General features: G+C 39.6%; 1 protein-coding gene across 4 annotated transcripts in view; it reads right to left on the bottom strand.

Moving 5' to 3' along the window:
• The window catches only part of PICALM (phosphatidylinositol binding clathrin assembly protein), a 66,897-nt gene that overhangs the window by 1,634 nt on the left and 46,794 nt on the right, over positions 1-18,469 (bottom strand). The window contains exons 14-22 of one of the 4 annotated variants that reach the window (XM_066175611.1): positions 17,689-17,769; positions 15,172-15,279; positions 14,168-14,299; positions 14,048-14,078; positions 13,129-13,228; positions 11,348-11,371; positions 9,274-9,333; positions 6,880-6,984; positions 758-860 (exon numbers count right to left, since the gene is read on the bottom strand). In XM_066175611.1, coding sequence (XP_066031708.1) covers positions 768-860; positions 6,880-6,984; positions 9,274-9,333; positions 11,348-11,371; positions 13,129-13,228; positions 14,048-14,078; positions 14,168-14,299; positions 15,172-15,279; positions 17,689-17,769 — 734 coding nt within the window. In that variant the 3' untranslated portion in view covers positions 758-767. The remainder of the gene's footprint in view (positions 1-757; positions 861-6,879; positions 6,985-9,273; positions 9,334-11,347; positions 11,372-13,128; positions 13,229-14,047; positions 14,079-14,167; positions 14,300-15,171; positions 15,280-17,688; positions 17,770-18,469) is intronic. The other 3 variants (XM_066175608.1, XM_066175609.1, XM_066175610.1) reach the window with 3 other exon arrangements.

Below are 18,469 nucleotides of genomic sequence, written 5' to 3'. Positions count from 1 at the left end.
ATCAGGATGTTCTTCCAATGACACCAGCATTTGGAATAGCTCTGCATTAAAAATAAAACCCACCTAGTTATCCATGCAGTATTGTCACCAGCGGCAGCATAACACAGACCAACACCATTATGAAGAGAACTCAGGGTCATTTCTCATGTAGAACTAGAGGAAGTGCATGAAGAAAAGCAGCTGCTGTGTGCAATAAGCCTACTCTCTCTTTATACTATGAATACTTGAATTTCTTTTTCATGTTTTCACTCATTTTACTATTTAATTCCCACCTGCCCCTGACTGGTCAAAACCAACACAACTTCTCCACTGCACCTCTGTACCATCATGGATCCCTGGCACACGTGAGATGAACATCTCCTCCTGTATGAAGGGAATTCTGCCCAAGGCACAGGGAAGCGCATGAGCACTCTGCCAGCAGCACTCTGGGCTCTGCTGCCAACAGGGAACTCTGAACATCTTCCTATGAGATGGGAAATACCAGGTAGCACCAGTTCCTTCTCCCTAACTGCAGCAAGTACCACAGGAGCTGATTCTATTTCCAACGGACTGAGGCAAAAACACTTGATCAGCCTCTAAACTGCTGAGGTTAAATACACAGAGTTTCCAAGTCACTTCCACAGTGCTTCCAACTCAACAAGATTTGTTTTTATTTCCTTCAGAAACAGTTCTAGCCATGTTAATAAAACTTTTAGAATTAGAACTTTTTCGTTTCATATCACAAACACCAGCATCTCCCCAGAATAATGGACAATACCTAAGTTGTTCTACAAGAAATCCTGGAGAGAGAGCTCTGCAAAGGGATCCTTTCCTGAGGCTCTGTGAGGACTCTGACTGGAAGGGCTGGATGCTGCAGACAGCTAGTAAGAAAGACGACAGAGAAAGGGAAAGAAAAAGAAAACAAGGTCTCAGAATGACAGAATATGAAAGCTGAACGTGTAATGAAGGGACAAAGGGAGATTAAGAGGCAAACCTGGCAGAAGTCAACTACTAAAACAAGGTGTTTGATCATATGGAAAACAAAGCCTCTTCAGTGGTTGGTGTAATGCAGAAACAAGCTGGACATGACCCTCCAGAAAGGAAATGCCAGTGGCATCTGCCAAATAAGCAGATATTCTCACACTTTCACAGCAGTTTTCTTCAAAGGAAGATACAAAACATTCAGCCTGACTCCTATGAAACAGGTTAGTCCTCTCCCTGCTTTACTGGGAAAACTACAGCCTGGCAGGGAGAGATGATGCTGGGGTCTGGCCAGAGCATGGCAGCTTTCCAGATGGCTTCTCCAGAAGGAATAGCTCTCAGCATCTTTTCGTGTCAAAATAGGTTGCATATAAAAAGAGGCTGGATAGCAGAGAATAGATAATTCTCAGTTTGGGACCTAGAAGGAGAACATGGGATATATTCTGTGAGTAGGAGAAAAAAAGAAAAAAAGGGAAAAAGATGAAAATTTCAACTGCTACTGTGGCTGTTTTAGGTGAGAACTGAAGACTATGACTGATAGTCTGTACACTCATAAAAATTGCATCCTACAGTCATGTACCTAAAACACCACACCACAAACTCAGTCATATAAAGCACATAATTTAGAGGTGGGTAATATTGGCAATCCGACTGCTGCTGCTGTGAAGGACCAATAATCTGCAGGCTGTACTTGCAGGAGTATCTGCTATTTGTTGATTTATTTTTCCTTCTGTTTTAGTACTTATCCTGTTATAAATGGTTTTTTATTAAATCCTATCGGCCCTCCCCCTGGGTAGAACATGCATATTTTTGCAGTTACAAATCAAAGTCACCATTCTCCAATTTGGGTTCCTCACTGGAACAGTTTGTCCAGAACCAAGTCACTTGCACTCCGTGCCCATGGCAGAAAACATAGCATGAAGACCTTTTCCCTTGGAAATGCCAGGCACCTGCCAACCTACACATGACAGGGAATCTGCCTATGGGAATTGCTTACAGAAGTGCTCAGAGTGTAAACATTGCCATTGCACATTTAAATTTTTCACGTGAACATCTATCTCGGAAACTACATGAGCAGAAGGACTTCCTTCAGGATCAGTACGTGCTTGATCTGCACTGGAATCTTCATCTCCTTCCAAAATGCTACTCCCAGTGGGGCACTCAGATCCAGTCACCATAAATAAATCATGGAAAAGTCATGAGACAGAATGGGAAATGCCTGAGAAGAAGTTTCAGGATGTCAGAATTCCCCCTTTTAAACTTGGTTCCTCCTTTTGAAAAGCCATAGGCAGACTAGTGATGTGGTACAATAGAGTCCTAACCTCAGCAAGGAATGCCTGCTGCCACTTGATTTCAGGAGACATTCTTCCTCTTCATGGTCAAATGCCTTGAAGTCACATACTAAAACTTCTATCAGACTGAGCTGGCAAATCTCCAACCCATATTGAGCCCAAAGTTTCCAGTTGGAAAGCAGTGTGGAAGACTGGTAGGCTGGAGTCACTTGTGCAACATCAGCACATAACCAGACACAGGGGAAATTTCAGGAAGCCTGTTCAGGTTAAAATCTGAGCAAAAAACCTGACGGTGCTATTACCTAGATGCCATAATTAAATTCAGACAAGACACAACATCTTTCAGTAAATATACATTTTAACAAGGTTCCTCTAATTATTAAAAAGGAGGCCTAAAAAAAAATACATGGAAAGTACAGTTAGACAGTTTCCTACATTGCACCTCTCCAGAGATCAAATAAATCTGAACCAGGACCACTCCTAGCAGTTTCTAAGGAGAAGCATTTAAAACAACAGCCCTGGCCAACAGTTTCTCTAGTGCTGATCTAACTGGAGCTGTGGATTTAGTGCCCTTACTGTCCAGAGCTGGTGAGATGTGAAATGCACTGCACTGCACTGCTCAGACAGCTTAGTCACACCTCCAGCACTGCCTCCAACAAAGCCAGAGCTCCCTGGAGTCACAGTAAAACCTAAGAACCCGTCCATAAGCAAGCATTGGGATGACTGCCATCATCAACTACATTCTGGTTTCCCATGAAACAAGTCTGTTGAGCTGATTTAGCATATATTTTAGGGGTAATGTGCCAAAGCAAGCATCTCTAAGGTCTGCTTTCTGGCGTAAGTCTGTCCTGAACTTCATACCCTGTTCTTACAGCTTCAAGCACCCCTCAAAAAAGCCCCCCTACACCCAGCCAACAAACAACCACAAAACACACCCACCAAACCAACTTACTCATCTGCACATTGACCTATTCTCCATCACCCAGTGATTGCTCCTGCTACTTGCCCGTTACAACTGGCCATGTTAACAACTGCAGTGTTACAATTTACAGAGATGTTGGCTGTAGGTGGAGTGATTTCTTTACTCTATTTTAAATCTTAAATCTTGCACTACCCATCTGCTTCCCCCTCCTAAGGCTATGCCCTTCTGGGGACAATCACACCAGAACAAGTGACGTGCAGGCACACGGGTTTGTCCCACTTGTACCATTTTATATTGGCCAACACAACACAGTTGTTGGATGAACAGCCAAGCCCTGCTGCTGCACATTGTGGCACTCAGGCCTTGTGATGGGCAGACATATTCCAGCGCCGGTACATCAGTCAGATCTGGCTTGTCTGGAACATTCTGCTGTACTGTATCACATCTGCCATCCCTCTGCTTGAGCCACTGATTCAGCCTACCCCCTCCTCACACACACACACTTCCCCCTCACCAGCTACAGTGTCATCAAACAACTCCAACCATTCTCACTGCTCTGGGAAGCACAATGTCATAGTTTGCAGTGGGTAATGCCCACTAATTTATCATGATGAAAACTTATTTTCTTTCTCAGGCAGGAAATACTGCAAGATAAATATTTTCAAATAAAAATTACACACCTTTCAAAACCATGAATGCCTTCTGCACTAAGATTTTTAAAGAAGGGACTGCTCTAGTTTCATTCTCAATTATTTCAAATTATTTTGCCCTTAAAAACCAAATTACCCTTGCTTTTGACTGCAACAATTAGGAAAAAAGTTGTGAGCATGTAAAGAGAACACTTGGAAGAGAAACAAAATAGGTATGTCTAGCAAGAGAGAAGAAACTTATTTATTAAGACTAATCCTTGAGGGCATCAAGTTATGAACAACAGTTTAATTTATACAGGAACTACACAACATTAAGATGCCTATTTTCCCATTGTGTTCTCAACTCACTACAACTTGGCAATAAAATTTTTGGCAACAGCTGCATATTTGTCATCGTGCTTTTAAGTACCTTCAGCTTTCTTTACTGTAGACAACACCCAAGATCTATCAGGAGCCTGGAGGTGATACAATCTGGTGCTTTAAAAGTAAATATGAAAAACAATTTAGGTTTTGGCAGCGATGATGCCATGGACAAAACCAGTATAAGAATAATGGTGTTTACAGTGATCTGTGCGGGCAGTTTGAGCTGTGTGCCTTTCAGATAATCATTATTTATTCTTTAAGATTTGTTTACTGACCCCAAGTACACGTTTCTATTTCTTTTACTTTCCTTTTTCTATTTCTGGCACAACAAGAGCATTAACTAAACTTAAACTATGAAATACACTCTCAGAAGAGTTTAAAGACTCAGCACACAGTAAATTCAGTGTGATAATAGTGCACGTGGTTATACATCAATTAACTCTGCTGTGTGTGGGGAAGCTCTCACATGCAGCCCTTGTTTCATTCAAGATGCTTTACTGATGTTCAGGCTTCTGAAAACTCAACACCTTCCAGCAGCACAGACTGCATGTCTCAGGGAAAACCCTCCTTGGCCACAGCAAATGCTGACTCAAAGGGTGTGTTTTCAATGAAATTAATTCTCACAGGAGCCAAACACTGTCAGATAAGAGAATAAATATAGCTCCACACACCTCACTCGTGACTAATTCCTCTTTCTCCTGTTCTGACAGCCGGCTGGGATTCAACCTAGGCCACGCCCTGCAATGTCAAATGAAGCAGAGAGGCTCACTGAGCAATTCACACCCATCTACCTATTCATAACTGAATCTGGCAGGTAGGCAGGTTGGTTTTTTTTCTAAGGATCATCTCAGTTTTTGGTTTTTTTTTAATGTAGAGAAAACTCCTATCCTTGGCTAGGATATCCCAGGACTCCTATCCTCCTATTTAACAACTGTCAAAAAAACCTATTTGTCCTCGTGAAATGGTATAAAACCCATGTGAAAAATACCAAATCACTTAAGCGACAGTGAAGGTGCAAAGCAGCTCTCAGAAGTCAAGACAAAGCCAGCTGAGAACTGCATTTCTAGCTAAAGAAATCTAACAGCATCCCTTTCAGATAAAGCTTTTAAGAAGATATTTAGAAAAAAACCCCAATCCACAAGGCTGTATTTTGAAGACGACAATGGGCATACAGCCCACTGGCAGCTCACAGCAGAACCTTTCTTATTAAAGGATCAGACTGAGGCACTGGAAAATACTTGAGGCTCTTTTTAGTTCCAGCTTACTGCTGAGTTCTCTTCCCTCCACAGCCTTGTCCCAAACACTGCAGTTACACCAACCTATATCTAGGTGAAGTTATACATGAATGCTTTTAAACAGTCACCTATAGAGACAGAGCTATTTATAGTGAGATCAAAATACAGGCAACAATAGATTTCATTTTTCTAGTAGAAGTCTGATGTACAGAGGCAACTTTGAAAAAGAAACATCTATAGGTTTCTTTTAGGTGAATAAAACCACACTTAATCCTGGAGCTTCAGTCTGCCAGCTAAACTTGGCTCTGACTGTAACTGCAGTTCACAAACACAAAGTCTTAATGATCTCAAAATTTTCCAAAAATAGCATGAACATGGTCAGGGTTATCCATCCCCTCTTCCTCCTATTTTTAAAAATGTTTTTCCTACCATAAAAAAAACCCCTCTCAAGATGCCAACTGGGTTATAAAAGTGAGTTCAGACAGAAATTTCCCAGGGACAGATATTTGTAGAACAAACAGTAAAACAAACCAATAACAGGTATGTATTTAACTCCAGTACTGATGCAGTCAGTTCAGAGTGGCCCTTTGGCACACTCATTCCAGTAGGTTGGGTAATCAATCTGGACACAACACATCCCAAGAAACAGGTAACCAGGGGATTTCAGGAGCACTCCATCTAAGGCAGCACTTAACAGGGAAAGGCCAGGTAGATTGGTATTGCTATTGCACATCCTCACTATGCTGCAAATGCAGTCTCCTGTAAAACCATGGAGGAACATAAGATCCACTGGAGGCTACCACAGCTAACACTAGATGGACATGCCATTTGCCTTCCACTGAGGTGCTCAGGACCAACAACGGGGGGTGGGTTGAGGTTTCACCAGGTTTGATTCCACAATTTTTTCAAACCCATCTAATGCAGTCATAGGCATAAAAGGCTAAACACACCCTCTCTGTTTGGGCACTGCAAAATGCTGTAATACAAGCACACACTTTGCACCCTGCGTACTTTCTAATCTAATACTTTTAAGTGTAACAGGGGAAAGAACAGTGACACAAACACTTAGGAAAAAGCTGTAATAGCCAATCTCACAAAGCCACATTCTGAGGGTAAAGCAGCATGGAACATGAGTTTGGGGAAAAAGCTTATCTTCAGCAAAGAGCATAGACATCAGGTTTTCCTATTTTTTTCCACTGTCATATTCCTAGAAAAACAATGCCGGAAAAAAAACCTACCCTCTTTGCTTTGGTAACACAAACTTGCTGCTGTCAACATGGATACAAGCAGATAGTAAGCAAGCCTCCCATGAACCACTGGGCTCAAGCAATAATTTGCCCAACACAAATAAGATATATTAATTATATCTATGTATAAAATTAACACACTAAATATACTTCTAAAAAACCCTGCCTTGTGTAATTCATTCTCAGCATGAATAATTTGAATATACACACCTGTGCTCCTGGTACAGGGCCAAAGGGGTTTGGTGGTCTCATGACTGGCTGACTGTATATCAAAGTTGGCTGTGTCATTACTGGTATGCCTCCCATCTGTGATGGCTGAAAAAACCCAGACAGCATTAAATCACACACAGCATTAATACATTGCAAGTATTTAAAGACATAAAGGAAAATGGCAAATAGGTGAAAAGTCTTGGTCATATATGAGATATGCAACCATGTGAGATCCTTCTACAATATTCTGCAAATGAAGGTTACCAGAAATGAACATTAGAGCCTTTCCAATGAATTTTCTCAATAGCAACAGAGCCCATTTATTCTCCTGCTGCAAAGATCTGAAGCAGTAAAACACTTGTTAGACAAGCATTTGTGCTGGTCCTTCTGCTCCCAGATGCGAGGTCTGACAGCACTTCCCTGACTGCCTCTGAAAGTACAAGCACAGTTTTGCAGGCAGCAGGGCAGTGCTGACAGAGTTCAGGACAAAAACTGAGAGCTGTACATGCAATTAATGCTAAGTCAATATGCAATCAGAGTCAAAGTGTTACCAACACTCCAGCTGAGCCAAATTCCGAGTTCAATGTGTATTGATGGTCTTACAAGTCAGGTTATATTTATCTCAGATGTCCATCTCTGGCACTGCTTTTGGCATTCCCCTCAGGCTTGGGTTGACAGCCAGCAGCAGTTCTACTGAAGAAAGCCCTATTCCAAGAAGCTTTTCCCTGACTAACCCTGGTGGTGGTGGTACTCCTCCTACCATGCCAACCAGCTGTTTGGGCAATCACAGGGTGAACCCATTCAATAAACTGATCCTAATGAAAACACCCTATAAAAATATATATAAGAACAACTGAACAATTGCTGGCCCAAGACACAGGAAGCCACAGCCAGGGAATGTCCAGGCACAGTTCTACAGCATTAAGCAAGCTGCCTGTCCCAGCACCCTCACAACATATGGGAACATAAGGGAAAATCCTGCACTTAGAGAGGATCATCCTCAGAACTCTGGTCCCCACTACTGCTTTTATGAAACACTAGAAGGTTTTACAGCAAGGGCTGTAAATTGAGTCAACATTACAGAGATTCCTCATGGTAAATGTCCTGAGTAAAGCCTGAATGAGCCACGGCAGATTTCAGGATGCGCTACAGAGCCCACTGGTCATTCAGTAATGGCCCACCTCACCCACCTGCTCAGATACTGCACATGTTTGAACAAGCAGCAGCAACTCAGGGTAACAATTACAGCTCCTTTATTCCAGTTTCCATTTCACTTTGGCATTTAAACCCCACAATTAAACATAACACAGCAACATAACATAACATAACAAACAAGATCACTTCTTGCATGCTACATATGTTACACTCCCTTGCTACTGACTCAAAATAACTATGAAAATGCGGCTGGTACCATAAGACCAAAGTTGTGTAGATCAAGTTTGAATCCACATTAATGTTAGTTTAACCACAACAGCTTTGATAAAGAATATGGGACTTCATGGATGGGCAATGGGGAACGATATGATATGTGATACTCTCCCAAGAGGACCTCAAGAATACAGTTGGCCACTTTTGCAGTTCACTTACTGAGTGTATACAAGGTCTAAGTCATTAAAGCAATTCGGATATATGATGAAACATGAAACTTTTTTTCCCCTTTAATCTGTGAGTCATTTAATAGAATAACTGCTTGAAGGAAGTTTTCTTCCCTTTAATTCACCCTGGAAAGCTGTGCGGCATCAAAATCATATTAAAAAGAGCTAAGGCAGATAATTTCAGGAATATTTTAAAATTTAAGGTAAAAACAAAAATTTTCCGAGCAAAAAGCAGGAAGATCAGGTTTATGTCAAAAGCCTTGAGGCACTGGTGTGTCACTAACAGATCCAATTCTCAACCAAAACCACACCATATTGCAGTGTCACAAACTTGCACTTTTGTAGCATTAATCATCACAGATACTTACTCCCAACCTCAGCAGAAGGTATTTAAAGGAAGGCTTCACTTCACCAAGAAAATATTGCTGTTCTGAAGGCAGCTATTTATATTGACATGATAAACTTATGCCAATAAAGACCACCAAGAACAGACATTGTGTTAATTTTCATTGAATCACAGAATGGTTTGGGTTGGAAGGGACCTTAAACATGACGTAATTCCATTTTAAGAAGTTTATGAATAAAACAAATGAAGTAAGGAAGGGCAAACTTAATTTCAGACAAATAGCATGTAAGTGGTTCAGAAATCCAGAAGTTAATAATTTGGTGAGGAATAAACGAATGGGAATTGAAATTCAGTCTTCAGTAGAACAGTTCAGGAAAACAAGAGCTACCAAACTATAAGCAATCAAACAATATACAGCATCTGCTTGGCTGGAATTGTAGTAATTCCACTCACCATCACGTAGCCCATCATTCCTGTTGGCGTTGTGGCAGGATAGGCCATTACAGGGGGTGCCTGGTGTGAGAAACAGTGGTGAACTGAGAGGAGAAGAGATAAGCTGCAAACTCTAAGACATTGCTTTCTAACGTTCAACTGCAGCACTCAGATTATTATGAACATAGCAAAGAATAAATAGGATTTGCAGTCTGGTGTTAAGAGTGTATCCTAATTATTTCAGATGGAGTACAATACCTAAGCTCAAGTTTCTGGGCCATCTTGGCAAATATCTAATAATGTATTTGCTTTTATCATGTTAGGATTCTGGCTGTTTGAACCAAACAGCAAGTACCACTCTCTCAACATCCTGTTTAGAGAACACAGTACAAGACCCAGAGAAGTTTGAGAGAAGATACTCATGAAGCAGAAGCACTTTTTTAATTTCATGAAGTATATACTTATATTTCAGTACCAAAAGTAATGGTATGCAAGAAGTCTTAAGAGAGAATTTGAAAGATTGACAGACCAAATTACCACTGCTTCTGCTGAACTTTAAAGGAATTCTTTTTAGCCAGGACGGACACACTATGGGGATTCTCCTAGCAGGCTTTGATATAAGTTAGACTCTCACAGGAATAGCCAGTTTGCAGTCCCTCTCCCTCACTCACTCCATTCACTGCATTTGAACATGCTACAAGTCCTCTCAGTACCTGGCAGATACATTTATATGACCCTGATGTGCTTATTGTACTTTTATGAAGGTACAGTACAACTGCTGTCAACAGACAAAATCTAGGTGGACTTATGTTTTGTAAACAGTTTGGCAACATATATGTAGAAAAACAGCTGATAACTCTTAGAAATATAAAGACAGTTCTTAATCTGTTAGCCATATTCTTTATTCTGCAGTTTATTATCCACTTTCTAAATTAGCATTAACTATCATCAGGACAAAAAGTTGGATTTTTTTTCAGACTAAACTGGTGCTTACAGATACTCAGACAGCTTGCTGTCTATCCACTCCACCTCCTGTTAGTCTTCCCTTTTAGAAAAAAAACCCATTAATTTTCATGCTTTTGCTGTGGGGATTTCTATTCAAGACAAACACCATAAGCATTTCTTAGTACACAGACATTACTGCTACAGAAAAGAGGCAAATGATAAACTATTAATCATACTGGATTAATAAAAGCAGAAAGATTATTTCATCAAGAACAGGGCATCAGGAAAGCTTCTTCTGAATTCAGTTCTAAGGTATCAGCTGCTTTTTCTTATAGAGTCAGTGCAACTGGCATTTCAATTGCCATGAGAACAGATAGAAAATCACCTGAACAGTGTATTTGCCATAAATTTCACACAGCAGGCAAAGCTATCCTGAGAATTACAGCTTTTTTTTGTTTTGTTTGTGTATGCACATCTACACAAACAAGCTGAGTTTGTATTGTTGAGGGCTCAAATACAGACCTATCACCCTTTAGTTACAGAGTTACCCTGGAATAACAACAGAGTACAAGGGGAAAAGACCAATATTACTGTTGACATAAAGAAAAAAGTCCTTTGAAATGAAAGCCTGCATTCCTCAGACAGCAAGCACAGGTTATTTCTTCCCCTCTGTAAACTATCTGCATTAATTTTCTTTTTTCATGAGCATTCATGACATATTGGTCTCTCCCCACTTAAAAAAAATAATGAAAAAATCAAGATCTACCATAAATGTGGATCAAGTGCCACGTATAACAGAAGCCTGTGAGGTGTCATGCAGTTATTCAAACACAATATTTTTATCTTCATTCAGAATTCCCCAAATGCATTAAAGGCAGCACAGACACACACCCCAGCTCTCTGGCAGCAGATGGTACAGTTTAAAGCAAGGAAAAATAATCTTGGTATTTCCCATGCCATCATTCGATTCAAGAGCCTGCACACCACCTATGAAGTTTGTGTATGCTGGGAAAAGCTCAATTTTGGGCACACCAAAGATTTTCAAATGAGAAATGTGTAAATAGCGAGGAGGTTATGAGATTCTGCAACAGCAGTGGTTAATATCAGCATGCCAGTCGATTGCAAAAAGGCTGTGGGTTGTTTCACTTACGTATTGTGGAAAATGCATGCCATTCTGTATTTCCCAGGGAGAACAATTACATAATGCAATAACACTGGATTAGAAGCAAATACTTACACAACAGAATATACACAGATAGCATTTTAGTTCACAAATACATTAAATGTTTACTCCAACACATTCTTGTAATTCAAGTCATTCACTGAGACAACACACCTGTGATACTGTCATTGGTATTAGGTTTGACATTGGTTGGCATAGTCCATTTATTTGGTATATGCCTTTTTCACCAAAGATTTTCAAAAGCATATTTATTTAGCAAGCAGCAGCAACTCAACAATAAATGGACCAGCAGAGGAAAACAAAGTTGTTTTTTTTTTCCCTTATATTATTTCTTGTTCAAGTTTTTTTATGTTTATAGAACAGTTTCACAGGAAGTGTCTCAACAGTATCTCTCAATAATAAAAGCTGTTAAACGTAATGACTTATCATCACAAGATGTAGATATAAGACATGAGTTATTAAACAGATTCAAGCACACAGGTAAACTCAAACCACCAGTCATTAATGCAGGTAAGTAGTTACAATTTCTTCAATATCTACACACCCTCCAGTAAGATCCACAAACCTATTTCTCCCTAAATAAATGTAGTGAGTTCATAGGGGACACCTGGTAGGGAAGAGGCGGTAGAGCCAGGAAGACAAGTTCTATCTTTCCAAATCCACAACACTGCATTACTACACTGTGGATTCAACCTCCCCCAGTCAGAGTCAGATGCAATAAATCCTTGGGGGCAGTTTGTTACCTGTTCTGTCCAGGTACAGTTCTCCAGGTCATTGGTGAAAGGGTGAGTAGGATTCACATGCAAAAATGTTCTGTGAACATTGTGAAAACTACTCCTGTAAAGCCTTAACATGTATTTTAAAAGTCCTCCCCCTACACTGCTACCCCAAAATCCTTGCCAATACTATCTGTTAAAACAGACATGAACTTGCTTAACAAAGCTGACATGGATTAAAAGCAACTGCACACATTGGGGCAGAAAAGCAGTAGTTATGTACATTAAGAAAGCTGTAGCCACAGACACCTCTGCAAGTATCAGTGGGGCCAGTTCCCACACCCAGAGCAGGCCAAGTTACAATGTAATGATGTGTGACCTATAAGTGCATCCAAAGGACACTTTCACACTTCTACTTTTCTAGACTGCAAAGTGCCTCCTGACTCCTTGGAATTCAGAGTTTTATGTCATAAACTCATAGACTGGTTTGGGTTGGAACGTACTTTGATGATCACCTACTTTCAACCCCCCTGCTGTGGGCAGGGACACCTTCCACTAGACCAGGCTGCACAAAACCCCATCCAGCCTGGCCTGGAACACTTCCAGAGATAGGGGCATCCACAGCTTCTCTGGGAAACCTATGCCAGTGCCTCACCACCCTCGCAGTAAAGAATTTCTTCCTAGTATCTAATCTAAACCTGACCTCTGTCAGTTCACAGTCATTGTCCCTTGTCCTGTCTCCACATGCACTTGAAAAGTCCATTGAGTGCAGAGACCCCTACCCTCCCATGAGTGAGGCTGCTCAAACACTGCTGAAGTTTGTGCTAAACCTGCACGTCACAAATTATTTACTAGAATTACACAGCCAAGAAAAACATATCTCAGCAGTACACAGCTTCAACTGACCACTTCTTCAATGTTCTATTACCTTTTTACTGCAACTATAGATCATTTTCAAATTTATCCATTATACATCACCCTGCAGATCTAAATTGCAGGGAACTCACTACTTAAAAATGAGCATTTGCTTACCAACGTTGGAGCATTCCACGCAGTTGTAGGTGCAATCTTGGGTTGCCAGTTGGAACCACCTGTTAGTTTCTTTTCTCCTGGCTGAGTCCAGTTTACATCACTTCAAACAAATTTTTTTAAAAATTGTTAGAAAACATTGGACTTTCTTAAAAAACTTTCTCAGGTAAACACCATTTCTACTGAGGAATGAGGCTTTTTTACGAATTAAGCTCATTTAGCAAAGGGGTTGATAAAAATTTTGTGACAACATGTTTTGCCTTGGAAAAGTAAGAGAAAATGTTCATCTTGAGTCCCCTCAGCATCTCAGTCAAGTTGCCCAGAATAGGGAAGTTAGTGCATCTGACTCAGCTCAAGACATTTGAGTCAGATTTCAAGACAGCGTATTAGATTTCTGAATGATTTCAGAGTTCGTACAGATGGTCCCAATAAACTTGAAATTTGCCAATCCTATTTCTCAACATCTGCTGCTAGTGCAGATGTTCACTACCCTCGAGTACACACACCCTGCTTCCGAATACACCTGTCTCAAGGTCAGCCTCAAGATCGAGGCTGCAGTTCCACAATCTTTAAAACCAGTCTGCTCACACTCAGATCATACCAAGTATTTAAGGAGTGCTATGACTACCCGCAACAACTACAGAGAAACATTTCAATAAACTAGTTTTTTTAATATACCTAAAGCCTGAAGGGAATCAGAGACAGGACACCTTGCCTGCGGCTATCACTGTCACTGCCCCTCAGTCTAAAGTCACCTTCCAACAGCTCTCAACAATTTATTACACCTTGTACAAGAAGTACAATCCCACATATGCTCTGAAGGCTAACATTATGCTGGTCTGCACAGGTTTCAACATGTACATTCATGAAAATTTACTGTCATGAAAATCCAAATGCTCAACTTCTGACTAAGCATACTCACTTTTTAGTAGTTCCATTTCCAATTCCCAAATCTGTCACAAGAGAGAAAAAGAGACTACTGTAATTCTGTTTGTTTAAAAGAAATCAGTAAGTATTTACATATTAGTGGTTCCATACTTACTGCCTACAAGATTGGCTAAAGATGAATCCAGATCATCTGACACTAATTTATTAGGCGGTACTTTGGCAACTGGAAGACTCTGGTTTTGAGAGGCCACTGTTGGTTTTAGGAGACCACCTAGTTCATCAAAGCCTTGGAATGAGAAACATAAGTGATTTGAAACATAGGCCTCCAACAAATGTCATGACATTCAAATAAACAGCAAGGTCAACGCAATGGCTAAAATACAAAATTTAACCTGGTGATGCTACTCTATACAAGAAGAACAAAACTGATTATGCCTCTTGATAAAAAAAGATATTTACTGTGGAAATAAGATTTCACTTCAGTGGTTTACCCTATGGGCCAATTTTACATGGAATGGATTCATAGTGACTGTAAAGCAGTCAAAACATAAAACAAAGAAAAAATATAGTGTTTCAAACCTTACAAAAACATGCAATTGCTTTCAGCAAATCACTGGCTTACAAGAAAAAAATATGATGACAAGAGTCTAATGCAAAAGATCAGAAAATGTCTACTTTCCAGATGCTCAAAGGAACAGAAAGACCACTATGACTTCAGTCTAACTTAACTGTGTATTAACTCATCATTTTCTGAAGCAAACTTAACGTCAAAAGAGGAGGCAAAGGAGTGCAAAAACCTATCTTGTAGATAGATAAAATGAACATGAAATTTTACCTCTTCCAACCACACTCTACAAATGCAGACTTAATTTCAGCTGACAGCATGTAAAAATGAAGGCTGTTCACTGTGTGAGGTTTTAACTTACAAAATATTTAATTGAGGGAAATCAGTGTAAACATTTCAACAGAGTACAGAAAAAGTCTGTAAAGAAAAACTATTTGATTAATGCTGTTATTGACCTTTTAAAATCAGCTTTCTTTTCTTCATCTGAAACTGTCCCAGTAGTGTAAGTAAATACATATTAAGAGATTAATACCTCAAGAATAAAAAAAATTAAAGGAAAGGACATATGTCATTTATTTTAGCAAGTGTCTTACCACCAGAATCTGGGACAACATTAGAAGATTTATTTCCAAACACAGACTCAAAGTCAACATTAAGGCCAGCTGATGGCTGTGGTTGAGCAACAGGAGATGGAGTGAACCCTGTGGGGGAAAAAAGGAAAGAAATTGTATGTTTTTATGCAGCATTTCCCACAAACCCACCTTTATGCAAGACAAGCCAAATATGTATTTCAGCACTACAGAAAGACTAGAGACACCTCAAAATTCCAGATTACACCCTGACACTGAGCAGTTTATTTGGTCTTGATTTGAAGTTACTCCTCCAAAGGAAGATTTTTGTCTCAAAAAACTGAACACACAGGCCATAAAAGTTGCCCTGCAACTGCTTGATCTCTTAATCCAGCAATTCTCTTAGATACAACTGCAGTAAGATCCAAACCATTCCAAGGTGCCTGAACTAGTAAATACCTTTGATTAGACACTCTTAATGCTAATAATTTTCACAGCTCTTAGTAGTTTGTGGACACGCATTTTGCAGTTGACAAGGTTTTGCAGTCAAATTTCTAGAAATTATGGCAAGATATGGGGAGGTACAGTCACATTTCAACTCCTAGTGCTGTCTAAAGTTACTTAATTTGTCTTCCATATATCTGTAGTGTTCTACAAATACACAATTATTTTTCAACACTGAAAATTTATTGCAGCATGAAGCATTGCATATGATGTTCAGCAGCATTAAGTTGATAGTTCAGTAATAAAGAAGGTAATAGCCATTTGTTTGTAGTACTTTTTTAATGTTATACGTGATCACACACAAGCACGTGCATGTGCATGACCTTGGTATTCGGGCAGTAACAGAAGTAATTATTGCTTTATATGAAAAGCACCAAACAAACAAAAAAAAACCAAAAAAAAAACCCGACACTACCTTGAAAATCAGCTTTTCTGGTTTTTTAACAAAAAAAAGTATGATGACATGGAGAAATGAAAGGATCACAACTACTTCATCAGTAAAACACTGCAGTGGGTAGAAAAAGCTGACAAAGAACACTTCTTGGATTTCGCTTGTTAGGACAGCACCTCATTTCAATTTTACTTTTTTTTTTAAATAAGTCACATTTCACCTAAAAAAATTAGCAACTACAGGATGTTATTCTTAAACTTCACAGAAAAAACCCACAAATTTGGGTTACCTGTTTTTGTCTTAAGGAACATAAGACTCCTAACTCCATCACTAAAATTTAGAAAATGTAGCTTTCATTAAAAATAAATCAAAGTAAACTGCATACAGCAAAACATAGGAAGCAGTAATGTGGGAAAAGAGAGTAAATAATCAACAAACCAAAATGAGTATCTTTAGGACATGTATACCATCAAGTTGTAACAAGCCATTTCAGAGACTCTGAACTGTAGATAGGAATTCCTTTGATGGGATGTCCTGCAACTCTTAAAACCGTGCCTGTACCAATAGAAAACTTGACTTACAATAGCTCATATTTTGCTTTAGCAATCAGCCTCAACTGAAACAAGCTGAGTTTCCTGCTCTCACATTTTAGAAGTTGGAAGTTTTATGAAACTATGAAGATGAGACCATCTCCAAGACAAAACAATACACAGGACTCCTTTGAATCAGCCCCTTAAAAGATCAAATCCTACTCCTGATATCAACTACCAACTCAGGGCATTTTGTTTAACAGGGATAGTTTCAAAGGTGCAAAGGTTTGTATTTTTAATGGAGCTACTTTGAGCTTCAAGACTTGACAGAAACTAATCCTGTTTTTTAATGAGGAACAAAGGGAACAGAGTTGTAGTATTTAACCTTTTGTTAAATGATGCTCACTGATTTTCATGCAAAGATACTAAACCAAAATGTGACTTTATGGGGCTTTTAAAAACGAAGCCTTCCACAAACCATTTACTGAGGATATTCCTAAGTCTTGCACTGCAGCAATGTTTACACACCCTGCTCAACCTGGTTGGGACATGTCACAGCCTCCATTCTCTCTAGCAACTATCAGGACAGTGTTGCAGAATCAGCACCAGTATGGGGTCACTACACAGATGTGACACTGCTGCACAGATGATTAGCCAGTATTTTAATGCAGCAGAGACCTCTTTCTTCTGTTCTGTTACAAAGCTTAACACTAGTTTAGTGCACTGTTTAAGAGTAATATATCAACAAAATTGCCATAAGCAGCACAACAGCACGAACATCCCAAACCCTTTATCTTAAAAATGATGAGGTAGAGCAAGATGAGAACCTACTTATAAACATGCAGGTATTTTGTGTGGTATATAGCAACAGGTAAACTACAAGAGATCCTGAAATGGGGAGATACTCATTCTGTGTCCAGACCAAATAAGCCGTAGTTTGGCACAAATTGAAAAAATGCATACCATTCGTGACCACACACCTGGCACAAGCACATGAATAATAGTTGGAGCCACTACAACAAGGCACTTTTGTAGTCAGCAACATGCCTACTACTTCTAGGCACACAACACATTGAAACTTTTGTGTGTGTGGTAAGGCTGCAGCCCATTACCTACCTCCAAATAGACCAGCTACAGAAGAAGGCTCATTGCGGAAATGAGAAGCGTTAGGATAAGCTTGAGGACCACAAAAAGAATCTGATAAGGAGTATCACACAAGAGAGAAAGCCAGGAAAGGAGAAGAGGGAGAGTTACAGAAAGAGAACCAAGATACACTGTTTATCTGCTATTCAAAAGTTTAATTTCACAGCAGTCTATAAATCTACATAAAGTCTAATAACATAGAACCAATGGAATGAAATCAATACACATCAGACAGACAGTAAGAAACAAGTTTACACAACCTCTAACACAAAAGGGAAAAGCACGGTTTCAAAGGAACAGCTATATTAGGATCAATTTTTTTTTTCCAATCAAATGCCATGTTTTACACCCTTGAAGGAAATGAGTGTAAAAGCTTCAAGGCATTTTTCTTATACCTGAAGTATATTCATATTTGGTTGCCACAAAGGGATTTAGTTGAGTAAATGGATTGTAATAATCTAAAGAACCAGAAAAAGTTATTTTAAACCCACATTCACATTATTGAGGAGCCTTGATTGTGCTACAGCTAAAACAGCATCTACATGTCCCATATCCATCTCTCAGGAGGCCACCCTCTGGTTCTAGATACATCCTTAGAGCATGAGACACTGGAAGGGAACGTAATGTATTAATGCCATCCCTTTCCAGTGACTTCAGAGCTGTCATGTGATAAATACTACAAAGACCACAAAAACCCACCAGGGTCCTTGTTCCCAGCTCTGCATTGCTGCAACTTTTTGTGTGACTGCAGAAC

The sequence above is a fragment of the Chamaea fasciata genome, unplaced genomic scaffold, assembly GCF_029207755.1.
Source record: "Chamaea fasciata isolate MVZ Bird 193981 ecotype frontalis unplaced genomic scaffold, bChaFas1.0.hap1 SCAF_2, whole genome shotgun sequence".
In the NCBI taxonomy this organism is placed as follows: domain Eukaryota; kingdom Metazoa; phylum Chordata; class Aves; order Passeriformes; family Sylviidae; genus Chamaea; species Chamaea fasciata.
This window is presented reverse-complemented; position numbering and strand designations above follow the sequence as displayed.